The sequence below is a fragment of the Chelonia mydas genome, chromosome 1 (assembly GCF_015237465.2).
Source record: "Chelonia mydas isolate rCheMyd1 chromosome 1, rCheMyd1.pri.v2, whole genome shotgun sequence".
NCBI lineage: Eukaryota > Metazoa > Chordata > Testudines > Cheloniidae > Chelonia > Chelonia mydas.
In genome coordinates this window covers 339,354,440-339,375,669 of record NC_057849.1, presented here as the reverse complement: position 1 = coordinate 339,375,669, position 21,230 = coordinate 339,354,440, and the positions used below count along the sequence as shown (strand labels likewise).

The 21,230-nt window shown below is 48.3% G+C and overlaps 1 protein-coding gene across 1 annotated transcript in view; it reads left to right on the top strand.

The window, feature by feature from the left end:
- The window catches only part of PLXNA4 (plexin A4), a 582,073-nt gene that overhangs the window by 248,816 nt on the left and 312,027 nt on the right, over positions 1 to 21,230 (top strand). The window contains exon 3 of the mRNA XM_037889370.2: positions 10,270 to 10,401. Within this exon, the coding sequence (XP_037745298.1) occupies positions 10,270 to 10,401 (132 nt within the window). The remainder of the gene's footprint in view (positions 1 to 10,269; positions 10,402 to 21,230) is intronic.

The following is a 21,230-nucleotide window of genomic DNA, read 5'->3' as shown; positions in this document are numbered from 1 at the left end:
AGCTCCTTTGGAGCTGGTGTCACTATCAAGGCACAGCTCAGACCCAGCCTTCAGGCAGGTCTCGCTTTGACCTAATTTTTCAGCCCAGCTGGCTGATTTACCCAAGAGGTCAGTGGGTGGCTCCGTGCAAGGATGAGACTCCCCAATCCTGCCAGTTGTGGAGTTCTCTGGGCATGCCGTTAGAGCCCAGCTGATTGCATGCGGTGGGATTAAAGTGGAATGCATGTTGTTTAGACGGATTAGCAGGGGGTGTTTTAGGGAATCCTTTTCTTTGAAAACCGATGTTTTGCTGCACAGAAAATGCCCCGGGAGGAGTTCACCCCCCGGGCTCTGGTAACGTTGCTGTGAATGATTTGTTAAAATTATTTGATCACATTGACCATAAAGTTTAGTCCGTGCAGGCGAAATGCATAAGCCTGGAGCCTCGCCTCCACGGCTACTGACTGTACAGCAGGCGACATCAGGATGCCGCTGGGGCGGGTGGGTCCGTCTCTCTCAAGGAGGTGTGGTGGAGTTGGTCTTTGGATGTGTGGGCACTGTTGAGTCTGCAGGATGCGTGTATGTGTTTGCAGATTCATTTTCAGGTGTGTATGTGGTTGTGCGAGCCTTTGCAGAGGTGTGGGCATTTGTGAGTGGGGGGAAAAGTTTTGAGGTCAGTTCCAGTTGGGGTGAAGGTTCAGGGTCAATCCCAGTCTCAGGTGAGAGCTTAAGGCTGCCAGGAAGTTTGAAGTGAAGGTTTGGGGTCAATATTTATTGGGGGCGATGGTTTTGGGTTGATTTTGACTCGCCTGGACTGGTTTGCCTCGCCCCTGGTGTGAGTGGCAGCTATCACTGAAACAGAAGCGTCTGGAATGGCTTTAAAACCCCTGGGTGTGGAAAGGAAAGAATGCCCAACTTGCTATGCAAAATTCTGACAAGACCAAGTGCAGGTGGTGGATTGTCAGGTGAACCCTGAGCTCTCACCCGTAGGTCTATGGGTATCAGTCAGATCAACAGTCTCGGACAGAACTAGAAAGGGCAGGTTGGCTTCATGGTTCAGAGATAAAGTTATGAACCAGGAGATCTGGGTGCCATTCTTGACTTTTTCACTGACTTTTGGCAAGTCACTGAACTGCACCGTGCCTCAGTTTCCCCACCTGGAAAAAGGGGCTAACAACACTCACCTGATTTGGGGAGGGAGACTTGTCCCTTCACTCAGTAGCACTTTTAGATCTGTGGGTAAAAAGGCCTATAAAAGTACAAAATTTTATTATAAATTGATCAACTGTTAATGGGCATTAGACAAATTAGAGCAGCTTGTTTGGCCAGTGAGTGTGCGCCGAGACGGAGGGAAAATGGGGAAAAGATGGTGTGTTGCCAGCCTGCTCCCCCTTTGCCAAGATCGATAGAGCTACATCATGTAACCAAAATCAATGGAACAGCAGAAATAGATCATCATAATAACATCCTGCCATTAGATCATACGCCGTCTGCTGTCTCTCTACCCCCTCCCCACACCAGGAATAGTAGCCAGCGGTGCCGGAGTCTGCTGGGAGACATTAGGTTCATAAAACAGGGAGGAACTGATATTGGAAAAGCAATAAGGTATTAGAGAGGCCCCGGTGCAGCCGTAACGCTGCAGCTGGGCGCCACTCAGTGTGATCGGAATTAATGTGCTGAGCTCCAAGGCTACGTGGACCTTTTGGAAATGGAGCTTTCAAACCTGTAATCCAATCGCGGGAAATGACGATGTTTTCAATAAGAAATAGGGGACGAGGGGGAGTATGGCCTAGAGCTGAGCAGGTTGTCAGCTGTACTGGGCTCTGGCCAAGGCTTTCGAAAGAGACGCGGGTGGCTCAGTTTATGGTAGGCCCAACTTGGGACACCCGAAAGCCGCCCAATTTTCAGAAGGCAGGTGGCCTGGTCCTGTTGGAAACCCAGGCTCCTTTAAGGTGTCTCACCCAGGGCGCCCCAAAATGTGAGGCCCCCAGGATCACTATATCTTGGCCTCCATCCACTAATTCCGAGTAGCTTTGGATGCATCATCTGACCTCTCTCTGCCTCAATTGCCACCGTTGGCAGCCTTGCAGGGGCGCTGTGAAACTTAACCCATTCGTGCCTGTAAAGGGCGTTGAGAGACCCGCGTGTGAAAGGTGCAGTGAGAGGGCAGGGGGGTATTCTGAATTACTGGAGGTAACGGGGGGGGCGGGCACATTGGGAGCTGGCAGTCAGATAGGGGTTGCTCTTTCCCACGCTCCTTTTAATTGTCTTTTTCTTTTCAAACGTGGCTGTTGCCGTTCGGTTTCTGGTTTTCCCTGTGCAGCCAGGTGGAGGCTGCTTGTGCTGATTCCGGTGACCTGCGGGCTGCTAGCTTTGAAATACAGCCCCATAATCCTCATTCCAGTCACTGAGGCATCCCCCCGGGAAATTGGGCAATTTCATGGCCAAAATCAAGCGTTAGTGCTACCTGAGTGGAAGCTGCTGGAGTGCTGGCCTGGAAGCGTTTTGGGCGGTGGACGAATTTCCTTTAACTTCATCAGCTAAAGGCCTGCTGACGCCACCCGGAGAGTGTTGGGCAACGTGCTGTTTGGGGGCAACTTTGCTGATCCAGCCATGACTCTCTACATTCCTCTGCCCCTGATTGTTTTTAAAATGACCCTCATTCAGCCAGGATCTTAGTCGGCTGCCTATTCAGCCAGTGGAGTAACAACAACATCATAGTACTCCCACCAAAGGCCCTGTAGTAAAGTGCTCATCCAGGCGTTAACTGGGTTACTCAGTGTATTATGGGTTGGAGCCATGCTCCACTCCCCCCTTACTTCCTGTTCAGTTAGTGTTTCTCCCCATGCTGTTTGCGTTATAGTGGAATCGAGCAGCACGTCCCCAGCCTGCAGCACTGTAAGTAAACTCCCCTGGGCTTCAGTGGAGCTGAGTGGAGTTCAAAGTGTGTTACAAACATGATTTAAAGAATGGATGGATCAAGTTATGCAGGGAAACTGGCTGTGATGTCCCAAGCAAAGGGAGATGGCTTTCGGGGAAGAAAACGCAGGCAGAATCGATGGACAAAGTGACAAGGATGCTATTTTTCTGCAAATGGCCACGCCCTTCCCCTCTGTCCTGAAAAAATCGTGTGTCCTAATGCACAGAGGACTCGCCTGGGACTCTGCAGACCTGGGTTCTGTTCTCAGCACTGGCCTGCGGTGTGACTTTGAGCCAGTCAGTTCATCTCTCTGTGATGCAGTTTCCCCACCTGTACAATGGGGATAATGATACTGCCCTTCATTGTAAAGCACTTTGAGATTGGTGGCTGGAAAGTGCTATGCAAGAGCCTGGTGTTATATCGGATCCAATAGCAGAAGGCTGTTTATCACAGTGCAAAATGCAAGTGTTTGTGCTTTACTAGGGTGCTTAAAAATGTGTGCTTTTTACCACTAGCATGAGTTGTGTTTCATCAGCGTTCTCTTCCTATCTCCTCCCTCCTAGTACCTGCCGGTCCTCTGGGGTTACACCCATTTCTTCCTTGTCGACCCACTTCACATCCCCAGCTATCTCAGCCAAGTAATCTCGAACTCCTGAGTCAGCCCCTGCTGTCCTAGGGGAGACCAGCTCCTAGGCATCAGCCGGCCACCCGTTCGCCCCAGCAGATCCCAGCGAAGCATCTCCCAGCCACGGACCCCACGCCAGCTGGAGCGGCTCAGATAAAGCTACTGAGTGCCAATGTAATGAAGGAAGCTCCTGCCTTCTTTCAGCTTCCTGATCTCCCGGGTGTCTCGCAAGAACTCCTTCAGGGCTGGCTGTGGCCGAGGCTGTGAGCGGTGGAGAGGGGGAGCCTGCATCTTTAAAGATTAATAGCATTGTTTGCTCATTAAGGAGATCGTTTTGAGGCCCACACTAGCCAGAACAGTGCAAGCATCTGTTTGCTACTGGGAGAGGATATTTATTGTCTGCTACTTCAATGGCTGCAAATAAATAGCCAGACCCAGATAATGTTCAAACAAACAAACAGCCAGCTGCCAGGCTGGGTCCCCCACTAGCTGACCTTTGTGAAGCGTCATGCTGATGTTTTAATAGCAACCCACCTCGCTGAATAAAACCCAAGGACTATAGTCTTCCAAGGAGCGGAATTAATGTCATTATGGCAGGGCCCTTTACAACTGCCAGATTGGCTTAGTGTGGGGTGGGTGGAATGCACATATTAGGTATGGGGGTATTTGCTGAGTGTAGAGGTGAGCATGACTGAACTGTGTATAAAGATTCTGCGGGCGTGTCTGGGTATGCACGAGGTTTGTGTGTGCTGGGTGGCGTGTGTGGGTTTATATGCAAGGGAGTTCCATTTGGGTTCAGCATTCATTAGAACTCTCTGAAGATGGTGCCTGTCGATGTGTGGGTACATCCCCAGCACTTGTATTAAATCGGGTTGGCAATTGGGTTTACAGCCTTCGCCCGTAGGGCTCTCTCTACACCACCTGCTATACAATGGACAACTCGCAGTTTGATCTCTCTTTAATCCTTGTCAGCTACTGGTTCCCCCAGCAGCCGCTCTGCTGGGCCAAAGCCATGGGGAGTCCTCATGGCAAATCCTCTTTTCTCTTTAAGCCTAAGCATAGGGGTGAGCAGAGACCCCTTGGATCAGTCAGTATATGGGGGTGGGGTTTGAAGTGGATCAGTGCTCCATGCCTCCCTCAACCTCATACCCGCTACAGCTCTGGGGGTGCAGGGAGGTTGATCTCTAACACAAATCTTGGGCATTGGATCCAGTTTTCTGCGCAGATCTGAAGGGGGCCTATTAGACCTTTGTTTGTTCCCAGCGAGCTCACAGAGTGATGGTCCTGGCAGCGGGAGGCCTGTAGCAGAGCTGGACGCAGGCCAGTCTCCTTCAAGCACTCTTGGTATCACTCCAGCACAGTGGTTTCAGCCCTTACATCTGATGCTTCCCTGTGCAGGAGGCCAAAGCCGTCAGCCCACAGTCAGGCTCAGGTAGCTAATCCCAGATGGGGTTTCACTCCCAGAACAGCAGAGGGAGGTTGCCGTAGGCCCCGTGCTGAACAGAAATCTCCTTGTGATGATTGTTTTCCATTTTGATGAGCTCCTTCTTTATTTTCCCTTCACATATTCCCTTTGCTGAAAACCTCACCATGGCGGCGCTGGGCTGGGGCCTGAAAATCAGGAAATGACACTGCCTCTAAACAGAGGGTGAAACCAGCCAGGCGAGTTTTATGCTCAGAAATGAGAGGGAAGGGTAAATGGAGTGACTGCTGTAGTGTGTAGCTGTGTAACATCCCTTTAAGGAGTTTGGGAGCCTGCTAACAGGCCTCCCTTTCATCTATTGCAGAAGCCGTCAGAGGCCTGCCAGAGCAGCAGTGGACATAGGTAGCTAGATCTTGCATATTTGTACATAGTTCATAAACCTGGCTATTTGGAATCCATCATGGTTATCCCCTCTTCTTAACATTGGGGAGAGAAGAAGGACTCAACAGCTGCCATGGTGGCCAACGCAGAATGGATTAGACCAGGGCACTCTGGAGCTCGAGTCTCTCTCTGCAACTAGAGACAAAGCGCCGGGCTCCCTGGCAGAGAGCCGGCCCGTAACAGACTCGCACAGGCAAGGCCGTGTAACACAGTCATCAGTGGGCTACACGTACGCAATTACCAACTCACATAGCCAGAGAAAAGTGGATCTGATGTACTAACCTCCCTCCAGAATTTTCTTCCTTGAACTTCATTTGTACTGAACTTTAGGGACAGTTTGGCTTCTGTGCCTTAGCTTGTGTGTGTACAAATGAGTGTGTAGAACAAGGTTGTTGCCTCCCTTCCGCCCCCTACTGCTGCAGAATAATGACTTTGCAGCCAATTAGGTTAGCAATGGCTGTGAAATCCCGTTCTTGCTTCTCCCCTAGTATTGCCGCTTTCCCGGTGCAAGGCCACTGCAATTGTTTACCTGCACCATACATACAGGGGAAGCTCCCTGGGGACCATGCACCGTGCCTGCACAGATTGGTAACTCTTCCGCCTGCCTCTTCCGACTGTGTGTGCTTCTTCTCTAATGGGGCCCAATGCAGGATGAGGGCTCTGGCTGAGCCTGGAGGTGGTAATTGCTGGCTTACCTCTCAGCGCACACACCTGACCCCAGTGGCAGCTAAGAGTGATGGAAACCAATGACCAAAGTAGCTGCTTGATAGGGTTTCCTAATTTGTTTAGCCTGGCCAGCAATCAAGACGGGGAGCTCTGAACCAGCTGCGAGTGTCAGAAGGATGGAAACACCAGGGAGGGGGAAGAGGTTATTTAGGATCACGCAAGCGAGTAGAAGTTGGAGCTTGAGGATGAAGCTGAGTGACAGGAACAGCACCGGGGAGTGCTTCCTGACAGGGATATCGACTGAGCTGAGGAATAGTCTCCTAAGGGGGGAGGTGGAGGGCTCTATCAGTTGGGCCATCTGAAAGTGGGCTGGACAGAGCCCTGGGCCAGGGGAATGCACGGTAGGGAACAATCCTGTCCTGGGTGCAGGCTGGACTAGCTGGCAGAACAGGTCTTTCCTGGTGAGTCTGCCCTTTGGGAAGCTCTTGCCACGTTTTGGGCTGTGGTCATTTCTGAGCCATGACAGCCTCTTGGGCAGAGATTTGGGGGCGGGGACAGGGGGGAGGGCAGGAAAGCAGTGGCCCCTCCCTGCATCACCCAGCTGTTGCTCCGGGATGTGCTGCCTTGGTGCTTGCTGATGCTGCCGGCAGGGATTGGCGCCCTGCACCGCACAGCCTCCCTGGGGGCTCTGGGCAGCGCCTCTGGAGACACGGGGGGCCAGTGTGCATGGCACTGGAGGAACCTGGGACTCTGGTGAGTTCCCGACCCACCGTCGTGGGGGCGGCAGGCCTCAGGCTTCAGCCCCGGGGGTGGCAGGGCTCAAGTTTGGAAGAATTTTCAGAGCGGCCACCAGCAAGAGTTGGTGGCTGCGCTCTGAGGCCAGCAAAAAATGTGTTGTGAGAACCCCTGGTCCCAGACGATAATAAATAACAGAAGGAGTAGATGGTGTTCAATGCAGGAGTCTGTGATCTGACCACCACCTGTGGGAGTTATTGAGAGTGACTCTGTCACCAGATCCATCAAGGTGACCAAGTGGCTGCAAATTCTTGAGCCTCTTCCAGTCTGCTCAGTGGTGAGTGCTACTCTCTCGCTCTCCCTGAAGGCAGAGTGTGATCTGGTGGGTGGAGAACAGGGCTGGGATCCAGGCACTCCTGACTGCTATGCCCTCCTGACTTGCTATGTCATCTTGGGAAAGCCCATTAACCGCTCTGTGCCTCAGTTTCTCCATCTGTCAAATGGGGCTAAGAATTCTTTGGGATTGGTGAGGACTGAGATCAGTTTGTATGGCTCGACCATCTCTGCTCTCTGTTCATGTCCTCTCGTTCCTGACTCCTCTCTGTGTCTGTCTCTCCTCTTTGTGCCTTTCTCTCAGGCACAGCAGGGCCCTAATCCATTCCCACCTATTATACAGAATGACTCAGTGATTGATTTTCCTGGCTGAAAGATTGAGTTAAAACAAACAAGCTCACAGACTGTGTGTAAGGGAAGGGAACTGGTTGGTCTCTCAGTATTGTCAAGAGCCAGTGTCCTGTTGTTTCCTCTGGGGTGAGAGGAGAAAGCAGGAAGAGGGGAAGAAGGCCTGTTCTGTACTCAGTTGAGAGAGAGCGTGGGAGCTGGAAAGTGACTGACCTGGATCATTACGTCCTGGTAGCCCTAGGCCTGCTTTAGTCAGCAGCAAATTGAGAACATGAGCGCAAAACACCAAGCAGTTGTTCATTCATCAACTATCATATTCACATTGGGCTTTGCCTTCCCTTCTTCCAGGAAGAGCCCAATACTTCTCCTGAGTCACCGTGCAGGGGAGAAGCAGTGGCTGGGGCTTTCAGGCTTGCCAGCCCTTTGGTGGTTTGGCTGGTGAAAGGTCCCATAGCTTTTGGTTACTGGAGAATGGAAGATTCTGTGAAATCAAAGGGCAACAAATTCGAAACATAAAAGGAAATGCCTTTTTCACACAATGAGGAATTAGACTGTGGAGCTCACTGCCACAGAGTGCCATTGAGGCCAAGAATAAACTAATACTATTCAAAGAAGGATCGGACATTTATCTGGATAGCAAGACTATGCAGAGTTATCATAGTTAATGTTATGTTGGGAGGGATCTAAAACCTCCTGCTTCAGGGTTTAAGACTTTCTTGGGGGTGGCGGGCAGATTACCCCACACCTGCCTACTGTGGGGTTTGTTGCACTTTCCTCAGAAGCATCTGCTTGGCCCATGTCAGAGATAGAAGACTGAAGTAGATGGACTGTGGGTTTGATCCATTATAGCAATTCCAATGTTCCTAAAATCAGTGACCTCCGTAGATCATGAGTGATTCTACTCTGAGAGGAGACTAGCATCAGAGGATGCCATGTCTGTGGTGGGTAATTTCTATATCAAATGTGCTCAGTGGCAAGGAAAAAGCTGCCTGCCTTTCTAAGCATCTGTCTAGCTTTTTGCGTGGGACCCCTTGCTGTGAGTGAATTGCATGCCTCCTCGTGTTTTTGTTGCCCCTTCCTGACCCACTTTTTTGTCTCGCCCGCTTGAGTTTCTCACCCCCTTTCAGACTGCAAGCTCTTCGGGGGCAGGGCTGTCGATTTCAATATGTTTGTGCAGTGCAATGGGGCATCACCTAGTTGGCCTTTAGGTGCTACGGCCATATAAATGTTGACAGTAATAACAATGGCATCTGAAAACCTTTTCTAACCTGACAGTCCTGCAAACTCCATTGGAGTTCTTTCCTTCCCAGGCATCATCAGCAGTAACAAAGGGTTTGCAGGACATGGCCTCGATGAGACCTGGGCAACCCCTGGGTTTGCCCAGAGGACCATCATACGTTGATGATGCAGCAGGATGAAAGGAGGGCAGCTCACCCTCCCATCGTTCTTTTGGGTCTGTAGAGCAAACATCTTGAAGTGACTGAAACCAACAGCTCTGACACTGAACACACAGAGCAGATTGGTTGAGTTAAGAAACTGCTGTTATTACAGGGTCACTGTGGTTTTGATACTTGGGAGGTTTGGTCTTGAATATCCAGCCCCACACATCCAGGCTCACCCATCTGCATCACCAGGTGGGGTGCCCACATCCTATGATGGCCACTTTTAAAACTTCCTGCGCCCTCCAGATAAAACTGTCAGATCATAATGTTTGGGTTGGGATGCTGTCTCATTGTGTTAATACTTGTGTTGCTATGTCTCCGTTCAGCCTTTTAAGACACTGGCACTTCAGCATCCGTCACTGATGCTATGGTGATGGGCCCAACATGGGCACCTAGGCATACAAGACAAGCCCATCCAAATAGAGAGTGCCCTGGAGCTAAACCTTGTGGCTGGGAGCCCGTGGTCTGTGCAGTCCCAGCTCCTCTCCAGTTTGGAAAAGCACTTACTGGGCTTTGGGTGGGCGGGGGCACTGTCGTGTGCACGGTTCTGACTGTGATCCTATGTTGCAGGAGTGTGTGTGTGGGGAACGTGTGTGTGTGTGTGTATGTATTAGGCATCGGTGTGTGCATATTGGGAGAGGGCTGTGGGCTGTGTGTGTGTGTTTGCTGGAGGAGTTTCTAAGCAGGTGCGGGCCTGCATCTGGACCTGAATCAAAATGTGCAGTTGAAATGACAGCCCTGTGGTGTTACAGGGTCTTATTTCAGTGCCTCATTTACCAGTGGGGACAACATCATGGGGAAGTAGTCCATGGGCAACCCTGTCCTTGCTTTTCCTGTTCAGTACTCTCACTTTGGGGCCTGGGTGGTGTTTGGGATGGAGGTGTTTGGGTTGGTATGTGTGGATAAATTATCCCATGAAACCCAATGTCTGCAATTTCCTGTAGTGCCACCTGCTGGCTAAAGGAGAAATATCAGTTCACATGGAGATGTTCCACCTCTAACCCAATAGGAAACTTACTAAAGCATCATTTTACCTTTACCTCTGCTCCTTCATGCAAGCTCCACAGCTGGGAACGTTGTGTGTGGGTGAAATGAACCTAGGACAATCCTCATAGATTGTTACATAAAGTATCCATCCCTCCAGGATGTCCTGGACAAGGGTTGGCTCCTAGGATTAGCCTTTGGCTGAGGATGCAAGGAACAAGATTTGCAATGTGTGGGCTGTGATGGCAGCTGCGGTCTATGTTTCCGTGGTGGAGTGAGCTACTAATTCATAGACCACTGATTGGCTTGCAAACCCTGTGCCAGGAAGGGAAGACACTCATGTTCTCTCTCCCCATTTGTCCTTGCTTTGCAGATCCGCGTAGATGGCCCCACCAGTAGCGCCCTGGAGTATGAGATCGTGCAGGTGGTGGACACCGGCCCCATATTACGAGATATGGCCTTTTCAGTGGATCACGAGCACCTGTACATCATGTCTGAGAAGCAGGTAAGCCTCCCAGGTTGTTTGGGATGCTTTGAAAGCCTTTACTCTGTGGCTGGCCGACTGGCACCCGAATGTCTGAAGCAGCAAGTGCAACCACTAAAGAGATGCTGAGGCTTCAGGGAGCATCTTGTGATATGTTGGGCTAGAAATGGTTGAACTGATATTTATAGTGGGCCGGCACTGAAGGGTGCAGGAGCAGCACTGAATTCTACTAGCAGGTACATTCTTTTGGCTCCATCCAGAATATAAGAGGAGTTGGAACCATATTGGGCAGAGGGAACTAGAGTCTGGGGCAAAGAGGTCCGGTGGGGGAAATCTCAGAACCAGCCACGCTGGAGGCGAAAGTTTAGGCTGAAGTTTATGTTGTGTTGTTATTTAAAGTACCAATAAAACCAGAAATCAGGAAGGGGTCAATTTGTCATCCAGGGGGAGATTGCTGCTTCCAGCCACCTTCCCTTCCAGGCTTATGGAGGGGGCTTGCCTTGCTGGGTGTGGGAGATGGCAGGGCTGCTGCGGTGTATTGAGAGTTGTTGAGAGTTCTAGGGGGTTATGTTGGGTGCCTGGGCACAACGCTAATTTCCCAGAGCTCTTGAAGTTCATTGTGCGTTATGAGGTTTTGTGGGTGGGGAGGTTGTATGAAGTTTTCTAATGCGCTGATAGTTTAGGACAGGGGCTTAATCAATCGCAATCAGTGGAGTTGTGCAGGCTTGTCAAGTGCTTTGAGATCACCATCTGGACGTCACGAGAGAGGGAAAATGTATCATTGGTCATTTGTGTGATAAAGGAACGCTCATGCCCTGCTTGCCATTAGATGGCTCTTCGTTGGACCGGAGACTGCCAGTAAGGGTGCCAGTTGGTGCCAGTGGGGATATGGTTGTCTGCATTCTGGGAGTCACTGACTCATTTCATGGAGGCCACCTAGCAGCCCTCAGATCGTAACAGTGACAACCAGCTGGTAAATCAGCTGCCTGTAGGGCTCCCTAGTCCACTGCCAATCACCTGGGGGATGCAGGTCCCTTTGGGTAGGACGTGCTTTGCTCATGCTTTCCACTGAGCGGAATTCCTTTTCAGTCTCTCCTCCTGCCCAATTCCCTACTCCCAGCCACTCAGAAGTCAGACACAGCATGTGCTTTGAAAGCCTCCCTTAGCCCTCACCCTACCCAGGGTCACTGTGCATGCACCAATAGCCAACAGCCTCCTGGAGGGAGTAGAGTAGACCTTCCTTCCTCTGGTACTTCCAGCTCTCTCTTTCTCTCCCCCGCCCTTAGCAGCCTGACATCCACTTTCCTCACAAGCAAGTCATCTTTATGTGGGAGTCCCTATCTTACCCTACAAACTAGGGACTGGTTTCAGAGTGGGAGCCGTGTTAGTCTGTATCAGCAAAAACAATGAGGAGTCCCTGTGGCACCTTAGAGACTAGGGACTGAACCAGAGACCTTCTGAGCTGCTACTGCTTGAGTTAAACAGCCAAGCCACCATAACTGGTGCTGTAATACAGTGGCTCTCAACCTTTCCAGACTCCTGTATCCCTTTCAGGAGTCTGATTTGTCTTGCGTACCCCCAAGTTTCACCTCACTTAAAAACTACTTGCTTACAAAATCAGACATAAAAATACAAAAGTGTCACAGCGCACTGTTACTGGAAAATTGCTGACTTTCTCATTTTTACCATATACACCGGAGCCTCGCTAGAACGCGTGTCTATACAGCGCGAATTCGCATATAACGTGGTTGCGGCCATGGATCCCAAATTTAATTACTTTAATTGGAATTCATTTTAACGTGGTCCCCGCTATAACGCGGTCCCCGCGTTAACGTGGTCCTGCGCATGGATCCCAAATCCCACGTTCTAGCGAGGGTCCGGTGTAATTATAAAATAATTATAAAATATAAATAAGTGTTGTCGATATTTGCAGTGTTGTTGTTGTAGCCATGTTGGTGCCAGGATATGAGAAAACAAGGTGAGAGACAAGCTTTCAAGCTACACAGAGCTTTTCTTCAGGTCTGGGAAAGGCACTCAAAGGGTCACAGATAAATACAACCTTGAATAGATTGTTTAGCATAAGTATCAGAGAGGTTGCCGTGTTAGTCTGGATCTGTAAAAGCGGCAAAGAGTCCTGTGGCACCTTTTAGACTAACAGACCTACTGGAGCATAAGTTTTGTGGGTGAACACCCACTTCGTCGGATGCATATAGTGGAAATTCCCAGAGGCAGGTATAAATATGCAAGCAAGAATCAGGCTAGGGATAACGAGGTTAGTTCAATCAGGGAGGATGAGTCCCTCTTCTAGCAGTTGAGGTGTGAACACCAAGGGAGGAGAAACTGCTAGCCAACTACAAAAGTTGTAGTGAGCTGTAGCTCACAAAAGCTTATGCTCAAATAAATTTGTTAGTCTCTAAGGTGCCACAAGTCCTCCTGTTCTTTTTATTCAAGGTATAGCGGCCTGTTAACACTTCTGCAGTCTTAGGACAGAAAGGGAAGGTTAGTGGGTTACAGATTGTTGCAATAAGCCATAAATCCAGTATCATTATTAAGTCCATGATTTTTAGTGTCTAGCAAAGTTATGAATTTAAGCTCCCAGGGTCATATTTTGAAGGTGTTGTTCAGGGTTTCTTGGCGGATGAGGACTGAGAGGTCAGATACAGAATGATCACTTTATGAAATGTGTTCGCCCACAGGTGATACAGCGTTCTTGTCTTTTATCATTTTTCTGTGTGAGTTTATTTGAGAGCGTATTGATTGCCTGGCTTCACCCACATAGTTGTTATTGGGGCGTTTACTGCACTGAATGAGGTACATCACAGGTTGTAATAGCCATGTGTAGCCACGTGTAATAGCCATGGATGTTGAAAGGTGTGTTGTGGGGGGTTATTGATCATTGTAGCAGTGGAGATATGCGTACAGGTTTCGCATCTGTTGTTCTGGCAGGGTCTGGTATCACTTTGAGTTGGTGGGTCATGACCTCTGGGGAGCTTGCTTCTGATGATGAGCTTGGGGAGGCTGTGGGGTTGTTGGAAGGCCAGAAGAGGGAGCTTGGGAAAGATTTCTTTCAGGATGTGGTCCCCATCGACTATGGGTTGTAGTCGTTTAACGATGTATCACATGGGTTGCCAGTCTCATCAATATTTTTTCTCATTTTTTGTCAAACTTTGAAATGTCGAAGATAATGTTGCTGAAATGTTGTCCAGCTGTGCTACCCAGCTCATGACAGTATTGCCAGACCCATAGCCAAACTGAAGGTGAAGTGGCCTGTGTAGGGACACAAGGTGGTGGCAGGGCTGGGAATAGAACCCAGGAGTCCTGGCCCACAACTGTATCAAACCACTGTCCCTGTCTTACAACACTGAGGGTGGCCAAGCTATTGGGGGTAGCCAACAGAACAAAAGGGTGTTTTTATTTTACCTGTGATCTGATTTGGTGAAACATTCAAAGCAACATAAGCCAGTGCCTGTCCCTGATGCTATCCGTAGGGCAGCCAGCCATGCTGGGGACAACATAACTACCATGACAGTAAGGATGTTCCCTATATGCTCATGATATCTTGCACTTCAGGTGCTGAAATGAATTAGCATTTGCAAGGGCTGGGCGGAGAGAAAGGCGAGGGGGGACTGAGAGCAATTCCTGTGGCTGCGGTGGGTACTTGTCCGTCATAGAGATTCCCAGGATACTGTTAATTGTGCTGCAGGTAAACTGCCTGGGTTGTGCCCACAAAGTGCTCCTGGCGTCTTCAGGCCTGTGCAGAACCGGAGGTGAGATTTCTCTTTGAGAGTAAGGGGCAAAACGGGCCCAACAACGTAGGCTGCCATTTCCAAGCCTGGTCAGGGGTTGGATGCTCAGCTCATGGCTGGCTGTATAAACTCAGCTCCATCCCTAAATGTTCCCTGGCATTGCGTGAGAGCATGCGTGCGAGCTCAAATGGCAGGGCTAGGTTCCCACTCAGGTCATTACTTCCTGCCTCCCCACATCCCCTTGCGGCTGTAGTTGGGGGTAGTATTCCTCTTCCCAGCCTGTCCTGAACTGTTCCACAGTGTTGCTGTATGCTGTAAGGCCCTGATCCAGTACCTCACTTAGACACATGTTTAACTTTCAGCACACAAATAGCCACTGGGACTACTCCAGTGCTTCAAGTTAAACACCTGCGTAAGTGCTTTGCAGGATCGGGGCCATCGTGCTCAGCCCTTATATTTCAGGGGCAGCTGCAGATCACGAGTGGGTGAAGTGATTCCTCTCCATATAAAACACTTTGAGATCCTTTAGGATGAAAAATCCTTTAAAAACAGGATCTTATTATTTTGGAGCTGAAAACAGCTCAGGATCTACCGAGAGATGGTAAACGAGAGCCAGTCGTTGAGAAGAGCCTGTGTCTTATGGCTTGGACTTAAAGTCCCTCAGCTTGTGGGAGATTCTAGCTTTGCTGGCTGACATGTAATTCTGGGGTTAAAGGCGAACCGCAAAGCTTTAGAAAACAAAATAGAAGTTAGTCATAGTATCCTCCCACCTCCTGCCAGTGCCAGGGGCCGAGCTGGGCATGGGACTTAAGGGAGATACTTGTCCCAAGGTAGCTACTCTGCTGCAGCCCCCAATGGAGACGTGCTGCCCCACTCTCCGGTGCTCAGAGCAGCATAGCTGCACTTGTATAAATACTCAATATAAACTAGCCCCGAGAGTCCTGTTTCCCAGCCCCTTGCTCTATTAGACAGTCCTCCAAGAAGGCCCCACCAGTATGCTCATGTGCTGTCACAGCCCATAATTGTCTTTGTTTTCAGTGTGCAGTTGGGTTTTTTGTGGGTGCGGGGAGGTAGGTGGCTAAATGGCAACAGTGCCATGTGCTGCCTAGATTCAAAGTAAAGAGCGGGCGTGGCTCCAAGCCTGCCTTCTGTGACCAGTGCCAGCATGTTCCTTTCAAGCAGCAACTCTGTATGCTCAGACGTGACAACGCGTACTTGTCAGCACGGTCGGATGCACCTGTGTGCTGAGGAACGGGATGCAGCAGAAGGGCTCCACTCCATATAAATATCAATATATATATAGGGAGAGAGTGAGAGAGAGAGAGATTGATTTGTAACCAAAAGATCAAGGAGAGACGCAAAGGCTCCATTATTTCGCCAAGGTGCAGCTGTATAATAAAGCAGTGAAAACATATGTTTCAAGTGCCTGTCCCTGGAGTGGGTAGGATTGGTGTGTATGGAGGATCTGTCATGATTTATCATGGAATCTGCCATTTAGTCTGAGGATTCACAAAGGGCACCGAGTGACTTATGATCGGGGTGGCTGCTTCTCTGTGAATGGGAGGCGTTGTGAGGTGCTGACAGGAAAGCTACTGCTCAAAGGTGTTATTTCCTCACTTATCTGTCTTGATGACACTTCCCCCCTCTCCAAGTCCCCCATCAGTTTGGCAGGTTTTTATCAGCAATTTCAGTGTGTGGAGACATTCCCCCGCGGTGATTGGAATTTCGGTACATGAAAGTCAGTCTTTCTTTCACATATACACATACAGAGACGTACACCCACATGGCCTGATTCTGCACTGCCTTGTGCAGTCATTTATGCCTGTGCAACGTGGGCGTAAAGTGCTTTCAGACCAGAATGGGAGCCATACAAAGCAGTGGGGAATCAGACTCACAGAACCTCTTACACCTCTCCCCCTTCTTCTCCCACTTCCAGCCAGCTCACCTCTCTTCCTCAAGCCCCTTCGCTGCCTTCCTTTCTCCTTCCGCATTAAGGCCCTGATCCTATGAGCTGCTCCCCATGGGTGGACCCCTGCTCAGAGCCCTATTGACTTACAGGGAGCTTTATAGGGGGCTGTCTGCATGGAGTAGCTGTCTGCAAGATCGGGATCCTAGTCCAAATGCCTCATCGTCCCTTTAGCTCTATCCCTGCCTATGTCCAATCTCTCATTTCCTCTCCTTTTCACTGCCCACTTCTTATCTTGGTACTGTAGGGTTTACTTGAGGCAACCTCCCATCCCCCCATACCTCCATTCTGTCCTCTTCTGTGAACCACCTCAGTGCTGATCTGCTTGCTGAGGATGTCTCCACACCTCCTTGAAGCGGAAGGGTTCAGGTGACGTTGTGATCTTGCAGTCTCAGCCCAGGACTGGGAGCCAGGAACTCTTGGATTCTACTCTGGGTGGTCACACTGTGAGCTCAGGCATGTTATTTGAAAGGAGACTGTGAAGCCGAAAATCATATTGCCATATCCGTGTGGCCGACTCTTGTGAGTCTCACGATATTTGGTATTGTTTCATAAAGTCCCAAGCTCCTGGAGTCATGTGATTACATGATAATCTCAGCTTTCTTTTTAAATAGAAATTATATTTCTAGCCATCAGGTTCACACAAAAGGGCTGGGAAACATGAACCCTCAGGGTTCAAAACCCAGAAGACCAATAACAAAAACCCTACACTTATTAATGTTCAAAGCTCATGATTTTTGAATCAGTCTCATGATTTGGGGAAGGGTGCTGATTCATGATTTTTGAACAGAAATGGTTGGCAAATACTGCATTCTGAGAACGTTGTACTTACTGTTGCCAAAAGTAACCTCTATATGACAAATGGAGAGGGTGTTTTTCCCCCCTAAAAAAAGAAAAGGAGTACTTGAGGCACCTTAGAGACTAACAAATTTATTTAAGCTTGTGTCATAAATATAAAGGGAAGGGTAAACACCTTTAAAATCCCACCTGGCCAGAGGAAAAACCCTTTCACCGGTAAAGGGTTAAGAAGCTAGGATAACCTCACTAAAAAGAAAAGGAGTACTTGTGGCATCTTAGAGACTAACCAATTTATTTGAGCATAAGTTTCGTGAGCTACAGCTCACTTCATCGGATGCATACTGTGGAAAATACAGAAGATGTTTGGTTTTATACACACAAATCATGAAAAAATGAGTGTTTATCACTACAAAAGGTTTTCTCTCCTCCCACCCCACTCTTCTGCTGGTAATAGCTTATGTAAAGTGATCGCTCTCCTTACAATGTGTAGGATAATCAAGGTGGGCCATTTCCAGCACAAATCCAGGGTTTAACAAGAACGTCTGAGGAAGGGGGGGGGTTAGGAAAACAAAGGGAAATAGGTTATCTTGCATAATGACTTAGCCACTCCCAGTCTCTATTCAAGCCTAAGTTAATTGTATCCAATTTGCAAATGAATTCCAATTCAGCAGTCTCTCGCTGGAGTCTGGATTTGAAGTTTTTCTGTTGTAATATCGCAACTTTCATGTCTGCAATCGTGTGACCAGAGAGATTGAAGTGTTCTCCGACTGGTTTATGAATGTTATAATTCTTGACATCTGATTTGTGTCCATTTATTCTTTTACGTAGAGACTGTCCAGTTTGACCAATGTACATGGCAGAGGGGCATTGCTGGCACGTGATGGCATATATCACATTGGCAGATGTGCAGGTGAACGAGCCTCTGATAGTGTGGCTGATGTTGTTAGGCCCTGTGATGGTGTCCCCTGAATAGATATGTGGGCACAGTTGGCAACAGGCTTTGTTACAGACTAACACGGCTGTTACTCTGATAACCTCACTGGCACCTGACCAAAATGACCAATGAGGAGACCAGATATTTTCAAAGCTGGAGCAGGGGAGAAACAAAGGCTCTCTCTGTCTGTGTGATGCTTTTGCCAGGAACAGAAAAGGAATGGAGTCTTAGAACTTAGTAAGTAATCTAGTTAGATATGAGTTAGATTCTGTTTTGTTTAAATGGCTGATAAAATAGCTGTGCTGAATGGAATGTATATTCCTGTTTTTGTGTCTTTTTGTAACTTAAGGTTTTGCTTAGAGGGATTGTCTATGTTTTGAATCTGATTACCCTGTAAGGTATTTACCATCCTGATTTTACAGAGGTGATTCTTTTATTTTTTTTCTTCAATTAAAATTCTTCTTTTAAGAACCTGATTGCTTTTTCATTGTTCTTAAGATCCAAGGGTTTGGGTCTGTGTTCACCTATGCAAACTGGTGAGGATTTTTACCAAGCCTTCCCCAGGAAAGGGGGTCTAGGGTTTGGGGAGGATTTTGGGGGGGAAAGACATTCCCAAGCGGGCTCTTTACCGGTTATATATCTGTTAGATGCTTGGTGGTGGCAGCAATAAAGTACAAGGGCAAAAGGTAAAATAGTTTGTACCTTGGGGAAGTTTTAACCTAAGCTGGTAAAAATAAGCTTAGGGGGTTTTCATGCAGATCCCCACATCTGTACCTGAGAGTTCAGAGTGGGGAAGGAACCTTGACAGCTTGCGTGAGCTACAGCTCTCTTCATCGGATGTAGCTCATGAAAGCTTATGCTCAGACAAATTGGTTAGTCTCTAAGGTGCCACAAGTACTCCTTTTCTTTTTGCAGATACATACTAACACGGCTGCTGCTCTGAAACCTGTCTTTTTCCTCCCTGTAGTTTTAAAAATTTGTTTACTTGGTGCATTTGAGTCAATTTCACTCTTGAAATTTCACTTCCTGTCTCATGCACTATTGGGATGACATTACTCTAATGCATTGGTCCGGGAGCAGCTCACTTGCGACAGGCTGTTGTTCTTTGAAACAGCCTTTGCACATCCCCACTCTTAGGATGGAACGTGTCAAGAGTGGGACTCTGAAGTGGTCATCCCGAAGAACTCTGATTACTGGTGGGTAACCTCTGTTTGACCAGCAGCAGCTGCAAAGCTGAAGCTAAAATGGTTGCAGACAGGAATGTGTAGCTGGGAGGTAGGTGGATGGGCTGCACCAGGGCTGATGTATTGGCCTCGGATCTTCTAAATATTGGCACAGCAGTATGAGCTACTCATATAAAATATGTTTTAAAAGGAATTTAACAAAACCACTGAGGTGGTCCTACTGAAAGGATGCTGTGTCTGAAAACAGATTTATTAAAAGTATGCTGTGTTGTTGGAGCCATGTTGGTCCCAGGGTATGAGAGAGACAAGGTGGGTGAGGTAATATCTTTCATTGGACCAACTTCGGTATCTTGAACCTCTTGGTGTCTGCTTCCCAGTCAGCAAAATAGGGAAGGTTGATACTTACCTGCCTCATGAGATGTATTAATACCACTGAGTCATTACAGCCAATAGAATAGCTGCATGTAAATTAGCTGTAGAGGATGAGGTGGTGATTGATTGAGTAACTTCTGATGATACAATGTCCTCACACTTGAGTTAACTGAGGTGTTGATCTGCACCAGTCTATAGCCAATGAGTTTGTTCATTAATTAATGAATCACAGTGCAGATTCAGGGCTGGAAGATCAACTATAGACATGATATTTTCTCTGCGTCAACTCCAAGGCACGTGTAGACAGCCAAACCAACCATTGTACATCACCTTTGTGGACCTAACCAAAGCATTGGACACAGTCAGCAGAGCAGGTCTATTTGCAATACTAGAAAAGATAAGATGCCCACCAACTCTGTTAAATCTTATATGTTCATTCCACAACAACATGAGAGCAACTGTCCAATTTGACAGGTCCACTTCGGACAGCTTGGAGATGAAAAGCGGAGTGAAGCAAGGATGTGTTATTGCCCCTACACTCTTTGGAATCTTCTTCTCAGTACTCTTGAACTGTGCGTTTAAGGACATGAAAGATGGAGTGTATCTCCGCACAAGGTCAGATGGGAAACTCTTCAACCTGTCACGACTTAAGTTAAAGACCAACGTCAAAAAGGTGCTAATCACAGAACTTCTATTCGCTGATGATGCTGCCCTCATAGCCCACGATGAAAATCTACTATAAGAACTCATGGACTGACTTTCAAGTGCCTGTCAGGCATTTGCTGTCACCATCAGCATCAAGAAAACGATTGTATTAGGACAGGGGGTTCCACAGGATCCTTCAATTACCTTAAATGCAAACCAGCTAAAAGTAGTCCAGACATTCAGCTGTTTAAGTTCTACAGTGACCACCAACCTCTCACTGGAAGAAGAACTAAGTGTTCTCATTGGAAAGGCTGCCACCACCTTTAGCAGACTAACTAAAAGAGCATGGAACAACTCAAAGCTGACCATCAAGACCAAAATGCTAGTGTACCATGCCTGCATCTTCACCACTCTCGTGTATGGTAGGGAAACATGGACAACTTATGCTCCTCAGGAGAAAAAGTTAAACAGTTTCCACCTATGCTGTTTACGCTGCATACTTAACACCAAATGGCAGGATAAAGTCACCAATGCAGAAGTTCTTCAAAGGGCAAATTTGCCAAGTGTGACAGCCCTGATCAAGCAAAGACGACTGCGCTGGCTGGGCCATCTGAGTAGGCTGGAAGATGGATGCATACCCAAGGACATGCTCTTCGGGGAACTATCACCGGGAACAAGAGCAACAGGACTTCCCAAGCTTCACTAGAAAGACACATGCAAGCGAGATATGAAGGAATTTGGAATTGATCCTAACCAATGGGAAGTCTTGGCAAGTGATCATAACAAGTGACGCCATCGTCTCCATCAGGGTATCAAAGTCCATGACAGAAGCTGGCTCCTACAGCTTGAAGAGAAAAGAGCCCATAGGAAGCAAGCAGCCCCCAGCCAAGATACAGACATTTGCAATAACTACCAAAGATCATGCAAATCTCGGATTGGACTATTCAGTCACATGAGACATTGCAAACCATCCACATCATAAGCTGCAATTCCCACCGTTTCTCACAGACGAAATGATGCCAACAAATGGAAAGCTTGAAATGTGTGAGTTATTGCATATATGTGTCCTCAAGAGTATGGCTAATCCCAGGTGTTCCAAAATCACGAGTCAGTGCCTGAAAATAACAAGACTGGCTTAAAAATTATAAGATTTTTTTTTAAACTGGATTTCTTTTTATTTGCATTCCGGTCTCTGTGCCCTTAGA